Source organism: Buteo buteo, chromosome 12 (genome assembly GCF_964188355.1).
Source record: "Buteo buteo chromosome 12, bButBut1.hap1.1, whole genome shotgun sequence".
Lineage (NCBI taxonomy): Eukaryota > Metazoa > Chordata > Aves > Accipitriformes > Accipitridae > Buteo > Buteo buteo.
The window spans coordinates 3,232,060-3,257,173 of NC_134182.1; the positions used below are offsets into that span (position 1 = coordinate 3,232,060).

At 36.3% G+C, this 25,114-nt stretch overlaps 1 protein-coding gene across 4 annotated transcripts in view; it reads left to right on the forward strand.

The window, feature by feature from the left end:
• NRXN1 (neurexin 1) overlaps positions 1-25,114 on the forward strand; it is a 718,668-nt gene that overhangs the window by 66,826 nt on the left and 626,728 nt on the right. Inside the window, exons 3-4 of one of the 4 annotated variants that reach the window (XM_075042422.1) lie at positions 14,766-14,783; positions 19,522-19,551. In XM_075042422.1, the coding sequence (XP_074898523.1) occupies positions 14,766-14,783; positions 19,522-19,551 (48 nt within the window). Of the gene's footprint in view, positions 1-14,765; positions 14,784-19,521; positions 20,202-20,355; positions 21,631-25,114 lie in introns of those variants that run through there. The other 3 variants (XM_075042426.1, XM_075042423.1, XM_075042425.1) reach the window with 3 other exon arrangements.

The window sequence follows — 25,114 nt, forward strand, 5'->3', positions numbered from 1 at the left end:
CTAAAAGCTATTGATTAGAAATGCTTCCCTGGCAGAAAGAGGGGACTCATGAACTCATCATGTTCCAATGATTCACCATGAGATCTCAATGGGAGTTGCAGATGCCAAGTAGCAGCACAGCAGATAAATGATGCAAATCAAGGAGCGATCCAGGTTTTATCCAAGCTGTATAAATTAATGAAAAGATTTCTATCCATCTGAATGGGTTCTAAAGAAGATCCCATTGTATGTCATAAGAACTATTCCTGCCCAGTTTTAATATTCCGCTTATTTTTTTACTAGAACTTTACTTGTTTTGATTACTTAAATTTTACACTTCTCATCAGACTACTTGTTACTGAAGACAGAAAAAGCATGTAATGTAGGATATTACATAAAGGACATGTCCTTTTTATATAATTTGATCGTAGTATTTGTTAGGTTACATCTTTTACATGTCTTTTAAATTCATGCAGGTATCATTCATACAAGATGTAAGAGAGTAATAACAGCAGAGTTGTTTAAAGGTTATGCCAATGTCCTAACCAGAAGGTGGTGTATTTTAAAAATTTGGCCCACTACAGAAAACAGTGATAACTCACTAATAATGCAGATTGGATAAAAAAAGATAGTTGTCAATATTGAATGTTAAGAGGTACATTCAAAGAGATAAAAGAAAAACACTTGAGACCTTGATATTCTAACCTACTTTTGGAGACAAATGGCTTTGGGGGAAGGAGAGTTGATTTGGTTTAATGGAAATAAAATGAGGTGGCTGTTTTACATGCATTACAAGCATGTTTGGGGAAATGTGCTTTGAATTTTTTTCTTTTTCTAAGAAGCAAATGATTTATGAGCATTAGATGTTCTTCATAACAGACATTTTTGGAATAAGTATACATTTCTTAAAGCAAGAAGGCATTTGCTATAAGCTGTAAAAAGCAGAATGAAAAAAATGTATCAAGCACTTTTTAACTTGCTATATAAAGAGGCTTTGTAATTGAAAATAAATTGAGTTATGTTGTTAGTGGCTTTTGTACAGTTCTTATAATTTTGTTTTGAAACAAACTATAATTACAGAACAGCAGTTCCTTGAAATATTTTCTTTAAACAAAAGAACATACAACAAATTCAAAATCCTATTAATTGATATTGCTTTTTCAAGTTCATAAGCATCTTCATATGCATTAGTCTTTGTTTTGTTGAATTGTAAGCAGACTTCTGAAGTTCAGTGTTATCTATTTCTGTCCCTTGGCATGATATGTCATTTTGGAGGAGTTTTGTGTTAGTAAAGTAATTTTTTTTTTCTTAAGTTCAGTGTGAAGATTGCTTCTGGTTTGGTTTCTGTATATATTAATAATTGGACCATAGCACATCATTATTGTTCACTATGTTGGCTGTATTCATTACCTTTATATACACTTTACATTGCATAAGGTATTATTATTACATGAATGAATGTGCATATGCTTATGTAGTCTATGTATTCAGTATATAATCATAACAATTCCACCTCGTTCAAATATGAGTTTCTCTCTTAGTAGATGGTTAGTTGCTCAGGTTATTTCTTTATTCTGAAAATGTGATTGAAAAAAAAATATGCAAGAAATGTTTGTGGTTTGTTTGGGTGTTTTGTTAACTTGATTAAGTACATCATAGGTTATATGATACACGATCCTTGCTTTCATGATTATAATTCTGTGAATTGCCTAATGGCGTAAATACTCTGCCAGGGAGAAATTTTAATTATGGCTTAGATGTAGGAGTTTTTCCACTTTGGGAACCTCAGAATTATTCCTCCTTGTCATGAATAAAAACTAGGAAGCAGGTGTTTTGTGTGCTCATTTCAATAATGGGCCAACAATCAAACAAGATTTCTGTTATTCACTGGGATTTACCTTACAGAGAAGGATTTCCCCTCTAGGACAGTTTGCTTAGTCCAATTATTATTAAAATTTTGTTTTAATAATATAAGAAATACCATTTCATATCATGCTTAAGGTGTAACCTCAAAAGAATGCTATCTAAGAAATACATTCAGAACACATTTTAATGGATTTATTTTTTCATATTACTCAAGCAATAATATTTATGTCTCCTCAGATATTTTCTTCTATAGCTCTACATTTATATGTTTTCATTAATTTCCTTCTAAATTTCTATTTGACTCAGTCCCATGAAAGGTCATTACAATATTCCCTACTGTCCCCTTAATATGTGCTACAGGGCAATACACCACAGAGACAACTTTTCATGAGCAATTATTATAATTGGTTCTGATAAAGTTTTAGCCCAGGAATAGTTCTCCACTAAAGAATCTTGTGTTGATTTTTCTTGATGCCAACTTCTTTGTCATTCTGACCAATTTTCTGTAGAAGACCTGACCATAGGAAAGATGCTTTACCACTTTTTTATCAGCAACTTGCTACTGTGCTGATGTATTATGATAGATGATTTATATCATAATTCATCATTATGTATTATATATCACGGCATAACTATACAAAAAATAATCTCCACATGGCCTACACTGATGGTAATGTAGGTTTAGAAAAAAATGTAAACTGATTAAAGATTAGCATCAGAATATATATCCAAGTAATTTGTTTCAGAAAGGAACAAAGGTAATATGGACATCTTCAAGAACTGTCAAAGATGACAATATAGTGGGTATCTGCTATAGTCCAATTGACCAGGAAGAACAAGTGGATGAGGCCTTCTACAGACAGATAGAAGGAGCTTCACATTCACAGGCCCTGGTTCTCATGGGGGACTTCAACCACTCTGATATCTGCTGAAGGGACAACATATCAGGATATAAGCAATCCAGGAGGCTCCTGAAGTGCGTCAATGATAGATTCCTCCTCCAAATGATACCAGAGCCAATGAGGAGAGGCAGTCTGCTGGACCTCATACACCAACAAGGAGGACCTCATTGGGGATGTGAAGATCAAGGCAGCCTCGACTGCAGTGACCATGGTGGAGTTCAGGATCCTGAGGGCACGGAGGAGGGTGAGAAGCAGGCTCACAATACTTGCCTTCAGGAGAGCTGAGTTTGGCCTCTTCAAAGATCTGCTCAGAAAAGTCCCATGGGATAAGGCCCTGGAGAGAAGAGGGTCCAAGAAAGCCGGTTAATATTTATGGATCATCTCAAAGAGAGTTCCATCCCAACAAATACAAAGTCAGGCAGGCCTGGGTGGATGAACAAAGAGCTGCTAGCCAAACCCATACACAAAAAGGAAGCATACAAGGCATGGAAGCAAGGACAGGTAGCCTGGGAAGAATACAGAAACATTGTCTGAGCATCCAGGAATGAAGTTAGGAAAGCCAAAGCCCAAATGGAACTTAATCTGTCCAGGCATGTCAAAGACAAGAAGAAGGGCAACTATAAGTACGTTACTGACAAAAGAAAGACCAGGGAAACTGTGGACCCATTGTCAACAAGACGGGGGACCTGCTGACACAGGACATGGAAGAGGCTGAGGTACTGAATGCCTTCTTTGCCTCACCCTTTACTAGCAAGACTAAACTTCAGGAATCCCAGTTCCCAGAGACAAAGGGGAAAGGCTGGAGCAAGGAAGATGTGCCCTTGGTGGAAGAGGATTGGGTCAGGGAATACTTACGCAAACTGGGCATACATAAGTCCATGGGGCCTGATGGGCTGCACCCACAAATGCTGAGGGAGCTGTCAGATGTCATTACAAGGCCACTCTTGATAATCTTTGATCAAACATGGTAGCTGGGAGAAGTACCCAAAGACTGGAAGAATGCAGATGTCACTCCCATCTTCAAGAAGGGCAAGAAGGAGGACCAGGGAACTACAGGCTGATCAGACTCACCACAACTGCTGGGAACATGTTGGAACAGCTAATCCTGGAAACCACTTCCAGGCACATTAAGAATGAGAAAATCATCAGGAGAAATCAGCATGGCTTCACCAAAGGTAAGTCATGCTTGGCCAACTTCTATGATTAATTGACTGACCTGGTAGATGAGAGCAGAGCACTGTATGTTGTCTGCCTTTGACACCGTCTCCCATAAGATCCTCATAGAGAAGCTGCTGATGTACACGCTGGATGAGCAGGCAGTGAGGTGGCTTGAAAACTGAATGGCCAGCCCAGAGGGTGATGATCAGTGGCATAAAATCTACTTGAAGGCCAGCGACTAGCTGTGTACCCCAGGGGTTAATACTGGATCTGATCCTGTTTAACATCTTCATTAATGTTCTGGATTATGGGGCAGAGTGTACCCTCAGTAAGGGAGGAGTGGCTGATACACCAGAAGGTCATGCTGCCATCCAGAGGGACCTTGGCAGGGTGGTGAGATGGGCTGACAGCAACCTCATGAATTTCAACAAGAAGAAATGGCGGAACAACCACATGCACCCATATATGCTGGGGGACACCCAGCTGGAAAGCAGCTTTGCAGAAAAGGACCTAAGGGTCCTGGGGGACACCAAACTGACCATGAGCCAACAATATGCCCTTGGGGCAAAGAAGTCTAATGGTATCCTGGGCTTCATTGAACCAAAGCATTGCCAGCAGGTCAAGGGAGGTGATACTTCCCCTTTACTCAGCACTGATACAGCCAAGCCTGGAGTACTGTGTCCAGTTCTGGGCTTCTCAGTGCAAGAGAAACATGGACATACTGGAGAGAGTCCAATCAAGGTCCACTAAGATGATGAAGGGACTGGAGCATCTCTCCTATGAGAGTGCCAGCTGAGAGAGCTGGGACTGTTTTGCCTGGAAAAGAGAAAGCTCAGGGCAGGTCATGTCAATGTATATAAAAACCTGAAGGGAGGGTGCCTAGAGGATGGAGCCAGGCTCTCTTCAGTGGTGCCCAGTGACAGGACCAGAGGCAATGGGCACAAACTGAAACACAGGAGATGCTTTCATCAGGAAACACTTTTTACTGTAAGGGTGACCGAGCACTGGCACAGCTTGCCCAGAGAGGTTGTGGAGTCTCCAGCATCGGAGCTATTCAAAAGCCATCTGGTCACAGTCCTGGGCAATCAGCTCTACGTGGCTCTGCTTGAGCAGGGAGGTTGCAGCAGAAGATGTCCAGAGGTCTTTTCTACCCCAACCATTCTGTGATTCTGTGATTCTGTGATTCTGTGATATTGATTAAACTTTTAGGAAGACAACTAGCTCTAACTTTGTTTGGGTTCATTTTATAGACATCCCCAAAATGTGACTGTCTTGAAATATTTACTACGACTAGAAATTTTAATTGTGCAGTTCTGAGATAGGAATAGCCATAGATGAAAAATGAATGTAGCTAGCCATAATATACATACAATCAGGGTTTTGCAAAAGCACATCAGGTACAGTATCTCCTTGTCAGGAGCCACCTTTTTAACCCATTCTAAACTAATGCCTTCAAGTTTTTTACATCATTTAGTAGCCTTATAAAAGTTACAATATATATTCTTATGCCAAGTAAATAACCGCTTAACCAATTCATATCAAAGTGATTAATGAAAATCAAGAATTGTTCTAAAGCATTTGTTTCCTGATTACCATGTGTGCAAGTACTCTGTACACCTGGGAGCTCATTCCAGGCATTCACATGGCTACAAAAAACCATATCGTTGCTCAGTTCCTGTAAAATCTATGGAGGAAATAAAAAATATATCAATTCTTACTTCAGCTAATAATGACCAGATTTTAAGTGAAGAAATGATGATTTTTTAAATTGTAAAATTTCTTGTAATTAGTTTCATTGTCATTATCTATAACTACTAATTAGTCAGAATAACATTCAGCATTAGCACTGAAATGATTGTAGACTAGTAAAAGAGAAAATTAAGTTCAGTTCTTTAAAAAAAAATAAAGATATCTATTTTGTTCACTCACAGTCACAGATAGCTGTGATTAAATTTTAATTTGATGTCAAATTAAACACTCAGTTACAGCATGCTGACTTCCAGAGTACAGCTCCACTCACTTCAGAGGAATTTCCCATTTAAATGAGCAGATAGTTTGTTCTGTACCATTCTAAAGGGTTCCAAAGGCACGTGCAGCTCAGTTCACATCCACAAAATGAATCTTTGTAGTAGCCAAAAAAATTCAATAGTGACTAGCAAAAGAACTATACAACAAAGTGATTTTGAATAGTTACTCTATTTTTAATTGTGTACAGTGCGTCTTCTACATTTTTAGCTGCTAACTCTCAAGAACACTTCATACCAAATTGTCTTCAGCCACCTGTGTTAAAGTCATAGCATCACTGATAGCACACAAACATTCCTCACTTCTGTATAAAGACAGCATGCGAATACAAAAATATGGCTAGCTTTGCATGCAGGCCTGTTAATTTTCGTGTAGTACTAGTCTGGGAAGGCACAAATTCAGCTACAGAGTCAGGGCCTGAGTGAATATCTCAGATGGGCAGTTATATGTCATCACCCTTTCGTAAGTATTATGAAGGAGAAATACTATATTTACACAGCAGAGATTGTGAAAGTGTAGATACCTGCCAGTTCACCATACAATACAAAACCAGTAGAAAACTTGTAGGAAGCATTGTCTAAAACCAATATCCTTCTCATGGACAAAAAATGTGACCTCTCCTCCTTTGAGTGTTATGCACTGGATCATCACCTCTGTAAAGCTGCCATCCAGTTGGAAAATTACTTCTGCCATTCAACCACTGCACAGCATTTTTACCCACTATCGGCTCAGCTAATTCTATTGTATTAATGGGTCTAACAGACCAGTTTTGCTGAAAGGATGGTTGGACGGGGATTTGATTTCTTCTGATAGTAACTGGGGCCTGATTTTGCAGCCTCTTGCATAGACATAATTGACTACACAAAGCACAGCGCAACAAGGAATCAGATTTACTGGGCTAGTTTCTACTCTCATGTACACCAAAACAAGCACGAATAATTCTGAAAAATCTCTATTCTTCATTTCACAACTGTTTCTTAAAGAAGTTGTTGAAATAAGTTATTTTATGATTTTTTTAATTAATTTCAAAACAGATATTCTTAAAATAGAAATACCTGTGTCACCCTGCATCACTTTTATAGAACATACTCTGTTCTTGCCATTACTCTCTGCCAGCCAGAGTAGTTAATTCTGTATGAAATGTTTTGATAGGAATATCCTGAATGTATATTTTCATGCCATGTATCCAGCAGGGCTAAATTGGAGAAAATCCAAAGGAATAATAATAATGCTAGGAAGAAAAGAGGAGTTACGGTCAGATGTACAGGCTACGTAAAGTGGACCGTATACAGTCAGTTCTTAATTCTAGTTAGTTTATCCATTCTCCATGATAGGAAATAAGACCTCTAGTGATTACAAGGAAGAGGTCTAAAAGCACAAATCAAAGTGCACAGATCCCGGAGATTTTCAATGGAAATTGAATGTTTCCAATCCAGAGAAATAGTACCAGAGGCTAAATGGAAGAAGAGCAGCAATTCTTAAAGAATATCTGGTTACTGAGTGAAATACATAGATTTACACTGTGTTTCATTTTCTGCTTGTACATGGAAATTAAAACACAGGGGAGGGAGTGTGGTTCTTTGAGTAGCCTTCACTTATCCAAATGACTTATTTCTCCTTTCATTATCTCTATTATTAATATTACTAAAGTCAGTTATTAAAAAACCTTTGATTCCACCTTTGATACCTGGTTGCGGTTACTGCAGCCATGACACATATGCAAGAACATTTGTCCCAGTGACTGATGGAAGTTTCTTTAAAGCATTGACATATTGCAAGCAGGTCTGAAGTTTAGTACATCTGAAACTAGCCAGAACCATTTTGGAGAAAAGGATTAAATTTAATGAAGTGGCAAAATAAGGCCAAAGACAAATTTCTTGGGATTGTAATATAATTAAAAAGCAGTCATTTTTATATCTACATCATCATCTCTCCCCTGAGTCAGTCCAAGTTTATTTAGAAGTATGGTAAAAATTACTAAAAGAAGAGGACAAGTTACTTCCCAAAAATGTCTGTTGTAGGAAGTAGTTGAGAAAAAGGAGATTTGGGTATCAAAGATGTGCTTATTTATTAACTACTGTGGCTTCAAGAAACACAAGTTTATTCAGATGTACAACATCTAAAAATGTGTAACAATAAAATAATCATAGATTAACAGCATTAAACTAAAGCAATGTTGAATGGTTTCACATTTGAGACACTTGTGATGTTAAATGATAAAAAAGTGATAAAGCTGCTTAAGAATCAAACAGCACAAAAAAATTGTTGCCTCAGTAAGACTATTGATTCAATTATGTCTCGATTTTGACTCTGTTGTCTGCAGACAACTGGAGAGGGTATTAGAAAATATTACAGGGTGTAGAAGTAAATTGGAGGTGGGGGTATTTTCCCATTGGGAACAATAGTAATGATTTGTCTGAATGATTTTTTTTCACCCATTATATTTGAATTCTTCATGGGAAACATTTCTCAGTGAGCTCTTTGTGCAAATGATGCAGAGATTGGTTCTGAGAAAACAATTTATTTGAACATTTTTGTGTTTAACAGGGTGTCAAAGTATTTGCTGCTTTTTATGCTTGGTTTCTAGTCTCATTTGACTAGAGAAAATTCATAGATTCGTACAAGTTATGTCCAGAATGTACTTCTATGAAAATATTAACCTGACCTCCTAAATGACAAAAGGCAGAATTTCTCCCAGTGATTCCTACAATTCAGCCCAAAAGCAGTGATTGCTATACAGTTTCTGCTAGACAAAGGCTCTGTCTTAAGACTTCAGGGAACAATTACCCAGTATTCCCAATGCTTATTTTATCTTTATTGAAAATTTTCATCTTATTTTCAGTTTGAACTTTTCTGACTCTCAATCCCAGCATTTGTCTGGTTGAAAGGACTTCCAGGTATCAAGAATCTTTCTCCCGACATTCATGGTTACAGACTGGGTTCAAGACACCTCTTCATCTCATCTTTGATATATTCAATAGATTGAGCATCTTAGGGCTTTCATTGTAAGACATGGTTACTGAGTTTTCTTAGGTTTTTAATGCCATGAATGACTGTGGGAAAAGTTTTTTTCTGAAAATTCTTTCATTTTTTATTTCCTTTTAAATATATGAGCACTGGAACAACACAGTAATGGTTTTAGTTATGCCACAAAAAGTAATGCCATTTTATCTTTCTGTTCATTATTTCTTTGCCTATGCATTCAAGACTTGCACTGCCCCCCTTAGTTGCTGCTTCACACTAGGAGCTCATCTACAGTAGCTTAACTAAAATGATCTTGTCATTATTTCATTCTCAATGCATTTGGAATACATAGCACTATCTAGAAAAGGTGACCTCACCTAGAGTAAATTCATAGATGTTAGTAGAATTTACAGAGGTGTACCGAATTTGGGCTGATGGCTTTATCTTGTACAAAACTGGGAGAAACATCTAATTGTGTTATAATGATGCTCACTTGGCAGGAAGCCTCGTCCTCATTTTTGGTCAAGACAGGTCATCTATGCTCCTGACAGTATCGTACCTTTCTCCTGAGTCTTGTACAGGGCATTCCAGAAAAGAAGGGATCTTCAGAGAGATGTAGATAGAAAATAGAGCTAGAACAGAACCAAACTCCTGTTATTCTGAAATTTCTCCCTTCCACAAAAAAAAAAATAATCAATGGAGTCCCTGTTATATCTCTACCCACTGCACTGGAAAGTCCTCTGAATGGGTCCACCCAAAGTTGTGCGGAGTCTGGGAGAGGCTGTACATTAATTTCAGACCTAATGGGGCCATGTGGAAATGTAGGAATTCCTGGGCCCTCTTCCCTAGATTCTGGTGGATTTGAAGATTTTGCGGATGAATCCCAAATTTTGTTCCATGAAGCCCAGCTGTAGGAAATGCTGCTTCCCTATTCATTCAATATTCAAGCAGAAGGTTGCAGCAGAATCAGAGTTCTGTACTAGGTATCTTTATAATGCATTTCTAATTATTCATAGTTACAGTCAGTAATTCCAATCAATATTTAGAGTGGTTTTCAGAAGTACATTTCAAAAAAATATAAATAATCCTAATGGAATTTATCAGGTACACAGCACTTGAGAAGACCAATGCAAATAGCCATAGATTTCCAATGTATTGCTTTAGTTCATCATTATTTAGACTATGACTTTTCATGCTTTATAACATGCTTTATAACATATTTCATGTTTTCATATCCTTTCCAAATATTTTCTTTTGAACCACATGTAAAATAAAACAATTTCTCTAATAATTTGAGAAACTGATGAGACAGGCTAAGTTACACTATCCAAAAGATGCTGGGTGCAGTCCCATAGAATAAGCTGCCTCTTGAAATGACATTTTCCAGTACAGTATTTTTAAGTAGATAAATTTATGGAGAAGTACACTGATGCATTATTCTTTGGGAAAACAAACTTAAAATATCGCATCTTAAATTTCTAGTCATCATTTTTATTGCAAGACACCTGCATAAAAATAAGTTTTATTTCAGGCTACTTCCCCACTACTCATACTACTGAATATCTTATGAAATTTCATAAACTATGTCTGTTGTATATTATACCATTCATTGTTGCCAAAGTGATTTTGAACTATAACTTTGATGAGGAAAAAAATACCTATAAAAATGTCACTTCTAATATGCTACTTCTTACTATGTTATTTCTAGAATGCTATTTCTGTAACTTCAAAATACTAATGTACTCGTTCATCTGTTTATCATGAAAACACTGTTCTTATATAATTGTCAGGAGAAATATTGTGCTCTGTGTGTGGCTAAGGTGTAAATATTCTGGCAGAAGAAAAAAATGTAATGGCAGAAATAACCACAAAAGTTATAAACAGTCACTTATTTTTTTAAAAAAATCAAGGTTTCAATGAAGCATCACCAAATATTAAGATGATTCTTGAATTAGTAAAAATATCCTGTAAAAACATGATTCCTATTTTTATATCACTGAACCATAGTAATATGCTAAAATAATTAGAATTGGTTGGGCATTTACTGCAAAAAATATGGAGCAGATTCTGCTCTTAGCTCAGTAGGGACAGCCTGAGACAATTCATCTGAAGATAATAAGCCAATTTCACAGCCTGTGTAAGTTGTATAGTTCTATTGATTTCAACCGTGTCATGCCAGATTTAAATCAACTGAATATTTGGCTCAATATGTGCAGTCAACAGATTACACCAGTAGTGCTGAGAGCAGAATTTGGCCAAAGGAATTAGGTTGTTAACACAGAAATTAGCAGTGGCATTTAGTATCATTGTTGGTTGGGGTTGGGGGAAGGTCTAGGAAATAAGCATTTGCAGTGGATGAAGATGTGTCTAGTTCTTCAAGTGAGTAGCTCGGTGCAATGTGAAAACAGAGGACTTTTCATATCTACTAGAAGTCAGAGTGCTGAAGAGAAAATTACCTGTCTGGGCAGTCATCTGGTTGCTAGTGGAGGCTGTAAGGCCATTCTGCTCCTCTGCTGTTGCGTTGACAGTCCCTTTTAGACCCTTGTCTCATACCTGGGCTGTGCTTTGGTGAAAATCATTGGTATGACCAGCTGGTGCAGAAAAGGCTGAGAGCCGTTCTGTGCCAATGCCTACAGCAGCTAGGAGATAGCACTTTGGGCCTTGAAAGCCTCTGGTTCCACTGATGCCAACAGAGCTACTCATCAAACAGTAAGGTCCTCCAGGTTGGATGGATGTAAATGTGGGTAAATTCAGACTACGGGTGGCTAAATCATCAGCAATGACAGAAATGTGTAATACGGCTTTACTCTCCTGCAGGTACATACATTTTACACCAGTGCAACTGTAATGACATAAATACAGTTACTCCTGATTTAGATGAGGAAAATTTTGTTCCCTCCAAACTGCAAAATTAAGATGTTGATAGTATACATGGCTTTCAGTTTCCTTTTATTTATTATTTTTTTAAGAGTGGTGGGAGTAAGCAAAATGAATAAAAGCAAAGTTATAATTTGGGTCTTCTGGCTTCTTAGTCTCTGCTTAGAAGAATAGGCCACGCCAAGAAAATAGGAATAAGGAGTGTCAGGCAAAGTGTTAGTGATATGGAAATGTATCAGCCATCTCAAAAAAACACCTTAAATAAATAATAGTGCTCAACGCTAATCTAATGTAAAAACCTCATAAAGTACCATTAAAAAGCTGAACTAATTTTTTTCTTAGTTTGCAAAACTGTTTAAGATGGTTTAACTTACCATGACAAAAACATGAGGAGGAATGAATTTTCATGCCAGTTACTCATGTATAGGGGTTTGACTATGTACATGGTTTTATTCACAGAGCAGGAATTCAACACTTTCAATTTTATTTAATTCAAAATGCTTTGACAGTTTAATTTACTATCACTTAAAAGTTTAATCAATCAGACATTTAGGGGAAGCTGCTCAGCTAGTGTAAATCTTTCATGTGACAGTCACCAAAAAAGACATACCAATCACTGCTAAGAATAGGGCCCATGATATAAAACAAAATATGCTAAACCCTGTAACCAGATGAGTTTAACCATCTGATGGTGCCTGTGATGTCATTTTCAGAACTCTCCCTTTGACTCTGGCATCATGAGCAACAGAACTGGCCTTTTGGCAAGTTCATGTGTTGGTTTTAAGTAATCATGTTAAGCTAAATATGGCCACCACAAAGGATGTCATTGCAGTATTGGTATTGCAATAAATATACCAACACTGTGGTAACCAGGACTAGATGAAGGAACCTGAAGTTATACTACAACTGAAATAAATAATTTATTTTTTATTAAGTTTGGGAGGGTTTTGGGAGGTTTTGTACCTAAAGAAAGGAAATTACTATATGCAGTTAAAGGAAGAAGGGTCTTCCAGAAAAGTTTAGCTATAAGTAGCTGTTTCTAATAGCCCAAATATCACTATAATTTACACCGCATATAGAACATAATATCTTTGTCTTGTGAAATTGGTTGTTTTTCATTTTCTCGGTGACCTTTATTCGATTTGTTGATCTTCAGATATTTACTCACACCAGGCATACTGCTTTTCATATTTTTTTCTTTTCAGCCTCTTATTTTTCTAAATGCATGAAACAGTATGTACCCTTTGCACTTTCATAACAAACTAAAATTTCAGGCAGTGAGATTTTAGAAGTCTAAATTTAGAATGTGTGCATGGAGAAGGTAATTTATAATATCTTACACCAAATAACTATCTGGTCTGGCCTATGAGTATTGCAACTAAAAACTGAGAGACTTAAACCCTTAGTATTCATTGTTTATAGTAGTTATTATTTTTGAAGTGGTAAACTTTTCAAATTATTTATTGGAATACTGTCTAGTTATGATGGGATTTTTCAGTGTTTTGTGGCATTAACTTATAAAGGCTTTTCATTACGAAAAGTGACACATTCTGGCAGGAAATTGCTATGTTTAAGAGATATTATTGAGCCCAGTTCTGTGTAACTTGTTTTATTGACTCCTGGTTTATGATATATCCAAATTAATTTAGAACACATTTCTTAATGGTCACATGAAAAGGTATTTTCCTATAGGAAGACTCCATGAGAAATGACCTGTAATGAGAGAACTGGGCTTCAATTCACAATTACTTCTGAGGGCTCGCTCCCCAAGAAGTGTTGACGGAGGCGGCACAAATTGCAGGAAGAGATCTCCCAAGCAGTCAGACTGCTGTGTTGTCACCCTTCCCCATTTCTTTGTTGGTTTCGCACAGTCCATCTCCTTGACTTCTGTGTTGTTTTTCCTTTGTTATTTTACCTTTCCCATTTTCTCTTTCCCCTGAGATATCTTTGTACTCTCTCCTATCCTCTCCTCAGTCAAAATCATAATGGGCAACAGAGACATAGTCCCTCAAAATCACCTACCTAGTGAAGGAACTAGTAGAGACTAGCATGAGTACTAGGACACTGAGCCTCTTTCTTAAATTTAAATTCTGTCCACTTCATTAGCTGACACTCAATTCCTAGTCCCCTCTCGCTTTGTAGGCTTTGGGGGAACCTTCTTTCCTGTGCCCCATATTGATGTTGGGTTGGGGATGAAAGGCCAAATTATTGCTTGTTAATAGGAGCCTTTACTTGGGTAAAATGCCCCTCGATCTAATCCGGGGGCAGAACCCATGCCTGAGATTGCTGTGGCTTTTGCTAGCTGTACCAGGCAAAGTAGTGATTGATTTTTTAAGATGTGCAAGTTTCTGATGCTGACAAATGCTGTGGGACATAATCCTACAATTCTGAGGTATTCCACCCAGTTTAAGTGACAGTTTTTCCACACGGGATTTGGAGATCTAACCCAATGTCCAGAGTGTGTGCCTTAGTAATGAGTACAGGGTCAGCCACGCTGCCTGTGGTAATATCTTCACAGCATATTCTAAAACTTAAGTTATCTTGTTCGATCTGTTTAAAATAATCTGCTTCATACAGGACAGTAAGGAATATTCAGAATGGGAAAATAGAAGCAAATTAACTTAGAATCCCTTTCACAAATGACTGATGGCTTTAAAATATATAGTTATAAAAGTCTTACAAGAAGATCTCTGATTAATGACTAATAATAATTGAACTTACAAAGAGCTGCAGTAAATCGAGCTGCAGTAAATCCTGTACAATTTTTTCGCTTTGGAAACAGTATTGTTTTATTTCATATCACGTGAATTTTGTTAAATAGAGGAAACACTGCTTCCCTGGTGCTTTTGTTTTTCCCTCTGGATTGTAGCAGTGGAGCACTTGCATGTTGTGTTTGATGCCTTGCATGATGAAGACATGCAATGGCAAGTTCCAGTCTGCATGCTGCTTAATGAATGTTTTCCTTTTCTCTCCTTCCCTGTTATGTGCTTACAGAAGACAACTATGTGGAAGGTGGGTGCTTTCTACCTTATTTTCCTAAGCTCTTGTTTTTCCCTTCTGTTTAGTGGTTTTTTCCCCTTCTGCTTAATGTTATAAAAGTACACATATCATTCAGTACGGTAAGTTGCATTTTTTTACCCATAAAGGTATACAAGTTTATTAAATAAGTGTGATTTCTTTTTTTCATACAGAACACAAGCAAAGCTCTGTTTTAATATTGGCCTTATTCATGTAATTCCAGAATAACCCCACTGAAACAATGGGATTTATACTCATATGACTGATATCACCCTTCACAATCATTCAGGAGATTTGCAGAAGGACTGATTTCTTTTCACGTTCTGTATGAAAAACACTTCAAGAAACTATTTGTTTCATTAGTGTGCAGCATAAATCCTCTTCATGAGAATGTAATGCATGTTAAATACCTATCTTTTAATTGCTTAGGAAAATGGAAAGCGCTTTGTTCTTTAATACTACAAATCTTGCTTCCTGTAATATCCTTTACAGCACAAAGTTTTAGGAATACAGTTTTTCTGTCTAACTTTTCAACATAATGCACTCTGCCTTTTGAACATTGTTAAAGAAGCAGCATGTGATTTTAATAATAATGTTGGTATGTAATTAAGTCCCTTTAAAGAAAGTATGGCACAGGGCAGTGGAAACTAAAGCACAATGCCATCTAGCCTGAATATTGGTAAGTAAGTCTATTAGCTGGTAAAACCTGTTGCGTGCATATATATATATATATATAAAAAATAGTTTTAAAGGTACAGAATATGATTCACAGATCAGTTATTGCTGGGAATTAATATTTTCTTTTTGCTTATAAGCCAAAAGGTGCAGGTGCTTTTTTATGTACAAGTGCTTTTAAAAGTCTCTTTGGGCTGAATCTTTGCATACTGGATAACCGATTATCTATTTGAAAAACTAGTTTATCTATCTAAACCAAGCAATAACTTTTATTTTTTCCAATGCTTTTGAACCTATTTTTAAATCAAGGACTTTGTAAGCTAACTCATATGCAAAGTGACTGCCCTGGCACAGCTCTGACCCAGGGTCCTGTAGTGGCCCCACTTGGGGGCCTGAGTTCATTCAGGATTCAAGTCACCATGGGCCACTGCCTGCCTGTTCAGTCCCAATTTTCTAAAAAAGCCTAGAAGTATCGATACTGCATTCCTCTATGCTACTGTATTCAAGGGCAAAGAGAGGTGCTCAGATTTAGCACATACATGATGCTGTGCAATTTTATTAAAATATATGTTACCAGTAGGAGAAAGAAAATTTAAACAATTCAGATGCTTTAATCGTGTGCAGTCACGCACATACATATCAATACAATATCCTTTTTATTGTGAAATCAAAATGTATTCAACAACACTAGGACAGGAATTCTAACAGAAAAACATAAAAGCCTGGAAATAAGTACCTAATCTTATATTTGATCTGTGCATAAAACTCTTACTGGTGTCAACATGAGTCTCAAATGTGAATTAGGATCAGTATAACTAGATAAGGAGGTTCAATTTCATTTCACGTATTCATTTATGCACAGCAGTACAAGATAAAGCCTGGATAACAGTTAATCCAGACTTTACCTGAATCTAATTCTTGACGGCGCAACCTTAAATTTATTCCAACCCAGGTCTGTATACTTATGCATACATTAAAGTTACAAGGGATGTGGATGTAAAGAATGGAAGCATAGAATGGTGTATCCAAAGCACAGTTTGGAAATAGAACTATAATTTTTCGTCTTTGATTTCTGTGCTATCTGAGCATCTCTGTAAGTTAGGCTACATAAGAAAACAGAAGGATTTAGTATTCACAGAGTTAATTTTGTATATATTGCTGGTATGAAAAGGGTACATTTTATTCATTTTACTAAAATTGTGCTAGGGTTGAACATGTTCACTGCAGGTTTACCATGTTTAAATTTTGTTTTGGCCTGTGCTCTGCATGGAACTCACACACGAAATTATTAAAATAGCCTATCTTCATAGCCGCTTCCACTCTCCCATCCTGTGCCCCTTTACTCTCTCCACTCAGAACCAAGTTCAGTATAAAGATGGAGTGAATCACACATGAGGCATTCCTACTAAATCTTGAATTCCTAACTCACAAAGAAAAGGCTTTTATCATTCCACATGAAGTAATGGTGCACAAATGAGTATTTTCAATGTATGGTATGCCTATACATGGCTAGTTAAGGCTAGAACTTTCCATGACTATCCATTGTGGTATTCTCTATTATAAGCAGACCGTCATTTTTAAAATCTAGCAGTGATTACTGTCATGATAGATTTATCTGTATCATTTTAAACCACTCTGTGGATTGCACAGGTACAGTAATAGTAATTCTTCACTCTTCCATAGCCTTCATCCATAGATTGCAAAAATAGAAAATAAGGTAAGTATCATTATGTGCTTTTAGCAAGTAAGTATAAGTAACCTTACTGCTTCACAAATAAAGTAACATACAGAGTCAAACAAAATAGTGTCTTGAGGACTAAATTTTTTAATTGATAAATGTTTGGTTTGAGCAGCGTGGGTTTTTTACATTCGCTTGAGTTCCTTTTTTAGTTGAACAGCACTGTAAGTGACTCTTAAAATTCAAGTGGTTTCTATGATGTTTTCAAGAGGCACTTCTGCAATTTATGTTTTTTCAAATTATTTAAGAATCATGTACTTACAACTGACCAATCTCATGTATCATTTTAGCAAAAATAGTACCTATCAAGCAGTGGTAGTCTCCTGAATCTAAGCCTTTTGTTTAGGCCCTTATAGCAATAAAGATCATATTTAAATGCAAGCTATTTTAAATATGATTACCTTCTTTGCATTCCCCTAGGAGACATAACAGCGATTTGCTCTGTAGCTTCTAAGATCTGAAAGAGCTCACAAAGTAGCTGCTGAAAAGTCACAATTTTATTAAAGAAAAACATGTAACATTCAACTAGTTTCATCTTCCCTCTATTGAATACAGATAGGGCCAAGTCAAAAGTCTGAGATTTCTTACTGTATTTGCCAACAGAAAAAGTTAGAAGCCAACAGATAAGTTAAATAATCACATTAGGAGACTAATACTTCCAGAAATCCATGCAGCAAGGGATCCAAGCAAGGACATTCCACATTAAAAGAATGAAGCTTGACTGTGGGTCTTTATACTTTCTGAATTCAGCATGCCTCTCTTGCAGCAACACTTGCAGGGAAAAAACATGTGAAAACATTTCCACTCTCTTTCACAAGCTGCGAACTACGGCACAGCTGTGTGATGTTTCCCAAGCAATGCTTACGTAGGCATCCCTTCAGGATCACACTCAGCTTTCACTTACATGGCTGTAAACCCCAGGTAATCCCACCAGCTGCAAGGCACTGTATTTGGAAACAGAATCTACTGCACACGAGATGGGCACATCAGGCCCTTCAGGTTAACTGCGCATCTAAAAAGGGTGACATGGAAAAGCACTAATTCAGCATAACCATTGTTAGTCTATTTGGAACATCACTTGAGATTTGGAACTGGTAAGATACGAATCCTTTAAGACTGATTGCAGCCGGGAGTATCTTCTTTGAACTCTCCCCAAGTACTTTGAGTCATTTGTGCACCTAATTTTCTTTGTGAATTAGAAATCACAGGAACTCTCTAGGAAGTCTGCTTTCCAGTAAAGAGCAGGATATTTTATTGCACACCTTCTTTGTGTGAATTAATTTTAATTAATTGCAAATAAGAAAATGTATCACTTCTTGTAGTTGTTGGAGAAGAGGAGCACATTTAACACATGAGCAATTAATAACTTCTAAAATGGATCCTAAAACAGCTAAGTTCAACAAGAATAAGCCTGTTTTTTTATACCAGACATAAAATGTGAAAAACCTTCATATTTCTAGAAAAACATTCTCCCTACATCACATCATTCTCAGTGAAAATATAAGTATAATTTTATTATCATGAATTAAAATAGCTGAATATTTTTGGTTAAAGAGTAACGAAATCTGGCTCTGGTTGAATGATTATTATTATGGACATCTGTTTTGAAATGTCACTAGACTTATACGGGTATGATTGGATTTCATCTCACAATACAAATATAAAGCAAAATCTATTTCTCACAGATTTATGAAGTAGCTTCAGAAGCTGTCACTTAAATTTTCTTTATTGCTATGTATTTTATATTGCATATGTAATAATTTGCCTTCTCTGGAACAAATTCATTCTACTGTCACGTTTCACACAAATAAGGAGACATCCCTTGCATTATCATTTCAATGTGATGAAGAAATTTTATTTAATTACCTGAAATGCTCATTTTTATGAGGGGAAAAAGATCAGACCCAGCCCATTTTTCAGGTTTACACTTCTCCAGGTTTTTAATGTCATTTCACATGTAGAGGACAGGAAGTCCTCCCAGCAAAGTGTTCAAAGCAATATAATCAAAATACGATAAAGACAGATGGAATATTAAAGGAATTGGTTGGATTTGAAAGCATTTTATTATTTTCTGTCATCCCAACTACTGCACAGAAGAAATACACAATAAAACAGCACCCAGTGTTTGAATTGCAGTTCTGTTACTCGTAGCCCACAGCATTCCAACCAGTGGTTGAAAAATGCTCTTTGATTTCCCTCTGTGATACAGACATCTCATAGGAAACAGATGCCTGTCACAAAACATTTTTGTCACTGTGACAACACCACCTTCCCGTGCTCCCTTGTTCATTGCTGACTGTGCTCTTGTTTCCCTTCAAGGTCTGGCGCACCTGATGATGGGCGACCAAGGTATGGGCTCTGTTCCTTTTCCACTCTGCTTTCATTGTTTCTTCTTGTTCTGTAGCTGCTTTGAATCCATCACTGCAAACGATGGGCAAATGCTTGAAAGCTGTCTTTGGCTGCAAATAAACACATGGTTTTAGTCACATCTTTTCTTATTTCATTATAATTTTTTTTTTTGTTTGCTCCGTAAGCTTTTGTCCTTCCTGCCTCCTCAACTCCCCATCTTGCAATATAATAACTGAAAAGAGGTGAGAGAAATAAGAAGGTGATTAAGAAAATTTCATGTATTTATCAGAAAATACAATTACGGGTGATTCTGTAACAGATAAACGAAGCACAAGAGCATTCTTCAGATAGCTCCTGAAGGAAGATACTCAGCTTGTCACATTGTACACATTGAAGAGTCCATTTACATTAATGCATGGCTGATTGGAAATGTGCAGAAAGCACCTGCTCCTGGCTTCTGGAATGCTGAGAGTACAGTTTTGCAACCTAATGAAATCAGTCATTTTTTTCCTCCTAACCCATTGTCCATGTTACTTTTGTGTCACTCTTTCTTATCTAAGCATGGGTTATTTCTGTGTTTCTCTGCATGTACATGATTGGAAAAAAAATAAACTAAATCCCTAATATGACACTGATTGCATCTCCATTTGTCTCCAGACACTTACCTTATACTTTGTCTCTTCATGTTCAGATACTATTGCATTTACATATACTCATGACTCTTACTGTTGTTTCTCTCCTCTTCTTTATTCTCTTTTTGTCTGGAAATGCTTTCTTCATGGAACCATTTCACCAAATCCATAGGTAAAAGTAAAGGTATTACATGATTTTCTTTATTTTTTAATGCCATCAGTATACTTTAATGTATGTATAAGTAATGCAAATAAATGTAAATCTTTTTGCACTGATAACATGAGGTAGGTATATTTTTAAAGTAAATATTTCATGGATATCAAGGTAAGGAGAAGTATCCTAAAGTACAGGCTGACCTTTTTAAAAGTTTGTCTCCTGGTTTTGTGAGAGATGTAAAGCTTTGGCAATGATAAAGGAGGCTACAGTTATAGAAAGCATTCAGGATGAAATAACAGCCACGTTTTAAGGTATGCATTTTTCTGTTCTCAAAGAATTGTAGTCTAAACCACCAGGCACAGCAAAAACCATGATGTTATTCAACAGAGACTCTCTGGAGATAATCTGTCCAGGGCGAGTCCACAGCTTGATGTAAGTTTTAAATCTGAATAGCACTGACTTCAGCAAGTCTCTGCTATCAGGTGATCACATTTGCCCTGAGATTTTCCTTGTATATTAATCACTTTGATTATATCTGAGACAAGAATTGGACAAAGGAACGAGGAAGAATGAACACCAAAGAGAAGTGTGGGTTTTATTTCAGAATTTTTTACTCTTTTTTGTTTCTTTCTGTAAAGAATACCAGCCATGTTTACTTTCTTTCTCCTGGAGGGAACATGTGCAGTAGGGTCAAGACCTTTCCTGTATAAATAAACACCAGGCTTTGCTACGAGGATACTTTTCACAGACATCATGTAAATATTTTTTAATGATAAGAAGCTGGTCATTAAAAGCCATTAAAACTGTGTTACATATGATACATAATACAGTTCTATTCATCTTAAGCATTTGTCAGGGTGTGCCTACTCTTGGTATAAATCAGACATCCAATCTGCATGGTCATACTTGCTAAGTAGTTAAATTAGAAACAATCATCTTCCAGGTTCCTTGGTGCCTTGGCTGATTTAGTGTTTCCACACCTAGAAAGTTCATGTGATGTAAAGACTGTAATTGCAAACCTGTAGTGTCTCATTCCTCTTCATATCAGACTCTCTGGAGAGACTGTGTACCTGGTTATAGGTGGGATACTGTTTAAAGGGTTACGTGTGTTCTGGAGCTGTAAATCTTCTTGCTTAGGAAAAGTTTTAAGCAAGTAGAATGAAAAATGGTCTACTGATTTTTTTATTTTGTAGGATTGTTTTGTTTGTTGGATGGCTGATCCTTGTTGTGTTTTTCTTAACAGTACCTTGTATGTATGACTTCCTTATTACTTATTATTACTATCTTATTCCTTAACGGTACATGTCTTGGGTGGAGTTACCTTAAAATGACATTTTATAGTAACTGAACCTTGATGTTATATATAATTTTTATCAATATTAAGGAATTCTTTTTCTAGATTATTCTATACACAGAATACATGACGTAATATGTACAACACTGAAGGTCTTTTTGTATAAAAGGATGAAAACATAAATATTATTAATATATGATTAGTAGTTGATCTGGAAAGTAGATTTTAGCAAAACAAAAACTTTGCAAGTATTGTGCAATAGTTAGACAGTAATATTTTTATTTTAAAAGGTTTAACAATTATATTCACAAAAAAATGACCTTGGATATATTAGCTACATTTAATGTTTAATGCTGTGCCATGTGACATAGTTTAAAACCAGTGACCAGACATCTAATCATTTGACTACATTTTTCTTTTCGCATTTTAATTTTTTATTAGATTTATCCAGTTTATATGGGAATACTGATTACTATGTTTTGATAATCACAATAATTCTTCTGCAAATACAATGGTGTATATTTGTTCAAATGGATGGAAAGGGTTTATATGTATACAAACTCCAGTTGCTTGTAATGGAAAATACCCCTCGACATCGAACCATATCCTCAACCAGGAGAAAATGGCCTCATTTTATTGACATTTTATAGAAACTATGCTAATATTAGCTGTTGAAACATGTGACCTTGAAACAGTTGTGATAACACATATTCGTAATACATGAGAATATAATAAAGCAGGAGGGTGCTGGAAAGGAGCAAAGGGACAAAAGAGGAGCTCAGCATTTAGTTCATTTGCACCTATTTCAATCTTTCATTGTAAGTTCAATTCCTTTAGAGGAAGGTAAGGTCAGTAACAAAAGTGGTTGCAAAATTCTGAGAGCTTATATAATGAATTTATCTTATTTTGGAAGTAGAAGCAATAAAAAACTTCTAAGAAGCTTTACTATGTAATTTGCCCTGAAGACTATAAATGGCTGAAGTATCACCATCTTCTTTAATTGTGTAGCTATTCTTTGGGACACTGGAAAAGGGAAAAAAACCAATGTACCTTCAGAATTAGGACAGGATGTTGACAGGGCAGGGACCTGGTGTTGAGAGGGGAAGGAGGGGTGAGGCAGCCTTTCCAAGTGGGCAAGCAATACAAAATCCAGTACGATCTCTCTAGACGCAGCTGCTCTTTGTCATTTAGTTGTAAATATAAATTGGGATACTCTGGATAATTTCCCCACAAAGATTTTATTGAAGCTTTATCAATATTAAAACAGCTGTCACTGTCCCTTAGAGAAAGGCAGAAGCAAAGCTCAGAAGTTGTCAGAGTGCTGAGACATCTGTCAGTACTCAAGGTCATATAACTTGATCTATGTACAAAACCAGCTGACATAAAGGAGGATATAACATAAAGCCGAGAGCCTATATAGAAGTTTGTATCCTAACTTTAGAGCTATACAAAACTTGTTTCCTGATCCATTACTCTTTGTAGATGCTAAGCCTAATTCTAGGAAGAGCCACAAGCTTTTAGTTGTACTGGCATTCATTTATTTTCTGATAAGCATCCAGAAATACTTAGGAATTCCTTTTTTTTCCCTACCTGTATACAACTTTAGCAGTAGAGTTGTCACAGCTGTGGTGATGAAAAGACATAGGCAAGGTAAGTTTTGTAAGTGGGGTTCATGTTTTTATTAGATTACTTGAATATGCTACTCAGAGCAGTTGTTTGAATTTGAAGCAAACCTTGAAGTCTGCTGCTCATAACAGACATCAAAAAGGATTTGTTTTCCCAAAACAAATTTGTGCCCAAACAAATTTTGTCTGCTTTCTCCAACTATTCTAGGTCTAATAAAACTACCATTTCCACCTATAGGCCTCGTCAAAAGTTAATACCTCTCGGATTTCCCACGCAGAATTACTTTGTGATGAATAGTAAACACAACTAAGATTACATGGCAACTAATGTAAAACACTCAGTTTCTTTATTTTTTCAAAAAAATTCCCCTCCTCCTTTTCATTTTCCTTTGATGAGCAATGAAAGGGATTTGTAATTCAGTTACTATAAGATCAAGTGACATGTGTTACTTCCTTCTAATATTGCAGTTCTCTTAAGCCTATACATATTTTTACCTATAGTTTATTTCTATGTAAACAACCTACTTTTGACTATATATATTACTCATTCTATACCTAAACACTGTGTTCATACTCCTGTTCTATTACTTTAGAGATGATGTGTAGCTTTAAACCGTATGTGAGTCACTCACGTCCATAACAAACTATTAAATGATACCTAGCTGAGCAATAAGTGTTTCTACTAAAAGATTGATAGTACAACTGCAATTTATTGTATTAGATTACAGGCTTTTGATGTGCTGGTATTTGGTATATTGTGTATAAATGCTGAAGAAACACTTCAGAATGTCAATTTATATATGTGTCAACTTCTTTGCCAAAAGAGGACAAGTTTTGTATTGCACAAGCAATCATACAGTGTCTGTAAAACCAAAGTGACACCACTAATTTGTTAATTATCAATCACACAATTCAGTTGACAACTGGAAAAATAGGGCACTGAAGAATAGAAGTAATTTAAATATAATCTTTAAACAATCATAAGCATTAAAATGGTATGTTATAGCTAAGTAATTATGTAGTGCTTGTGTCATGCAACACAAATATTACCTTGTGCCAATAACCTCCCCTAACATCGAATTATGTGAAATTCACTCATTAACCTCAATGCGACCACAAATTCATCTTATTGTGATGACTTTCATTTTTGCTCTGTTTTCAAAGAACTAAAATAGTTTTGGCCTCTTACGCTCTCTGATCCTCCCGGGATTGTTGAAGAGCCTATCCTCATCTGCTTTTGTGTGTGCTGCTTCAAAGTGGGTCTGAAAGCCACGCATCCTCCAGCCTTCCTCGACCTGAGCCACCAATAGTCCAGAAGCCATGTAAATGCTTTGGTACAGCACTGAGCTCTAGCACAGCTTATTATTTTTGGCTCGGTGCCCTGTTGACATGGATTCAGTTACATGCCTTCTCAACTGCAGCTGGCTTTTGCCTGGCAAGCACAAATCATGGACAGAGGGCTTTCTTGACTCTGTACTTGTTCACATAGTTATATATCCTAGGTGATAGCAGCTTATTTGAAAGACTCACTGCTAGAATTTAACTGAGTTAATTTAGGAGTTTCACACAGAATGGGGTTGCCAAGCTCAGGTAACTGAAAGTATTTCTAAGTGACATTACAGCAGAAGAATGGATAACCTACGTTTCCCTGCTCAATCTCATAGTTTCTTCTACTGATAAAAAAGAACAAATCCATAACATTGAAAAATTTATCCTCCATTTAACAGGTTCCAAACATCCTGACAGTCTTGTATAATTAACAAAATGATCAGCACAAGAATTTTTAAAATATTCTATATAAAATTTACCTGATTTTTTTTTTAATAAGAATTACTTTTTTAAAGAAATTAAGGAA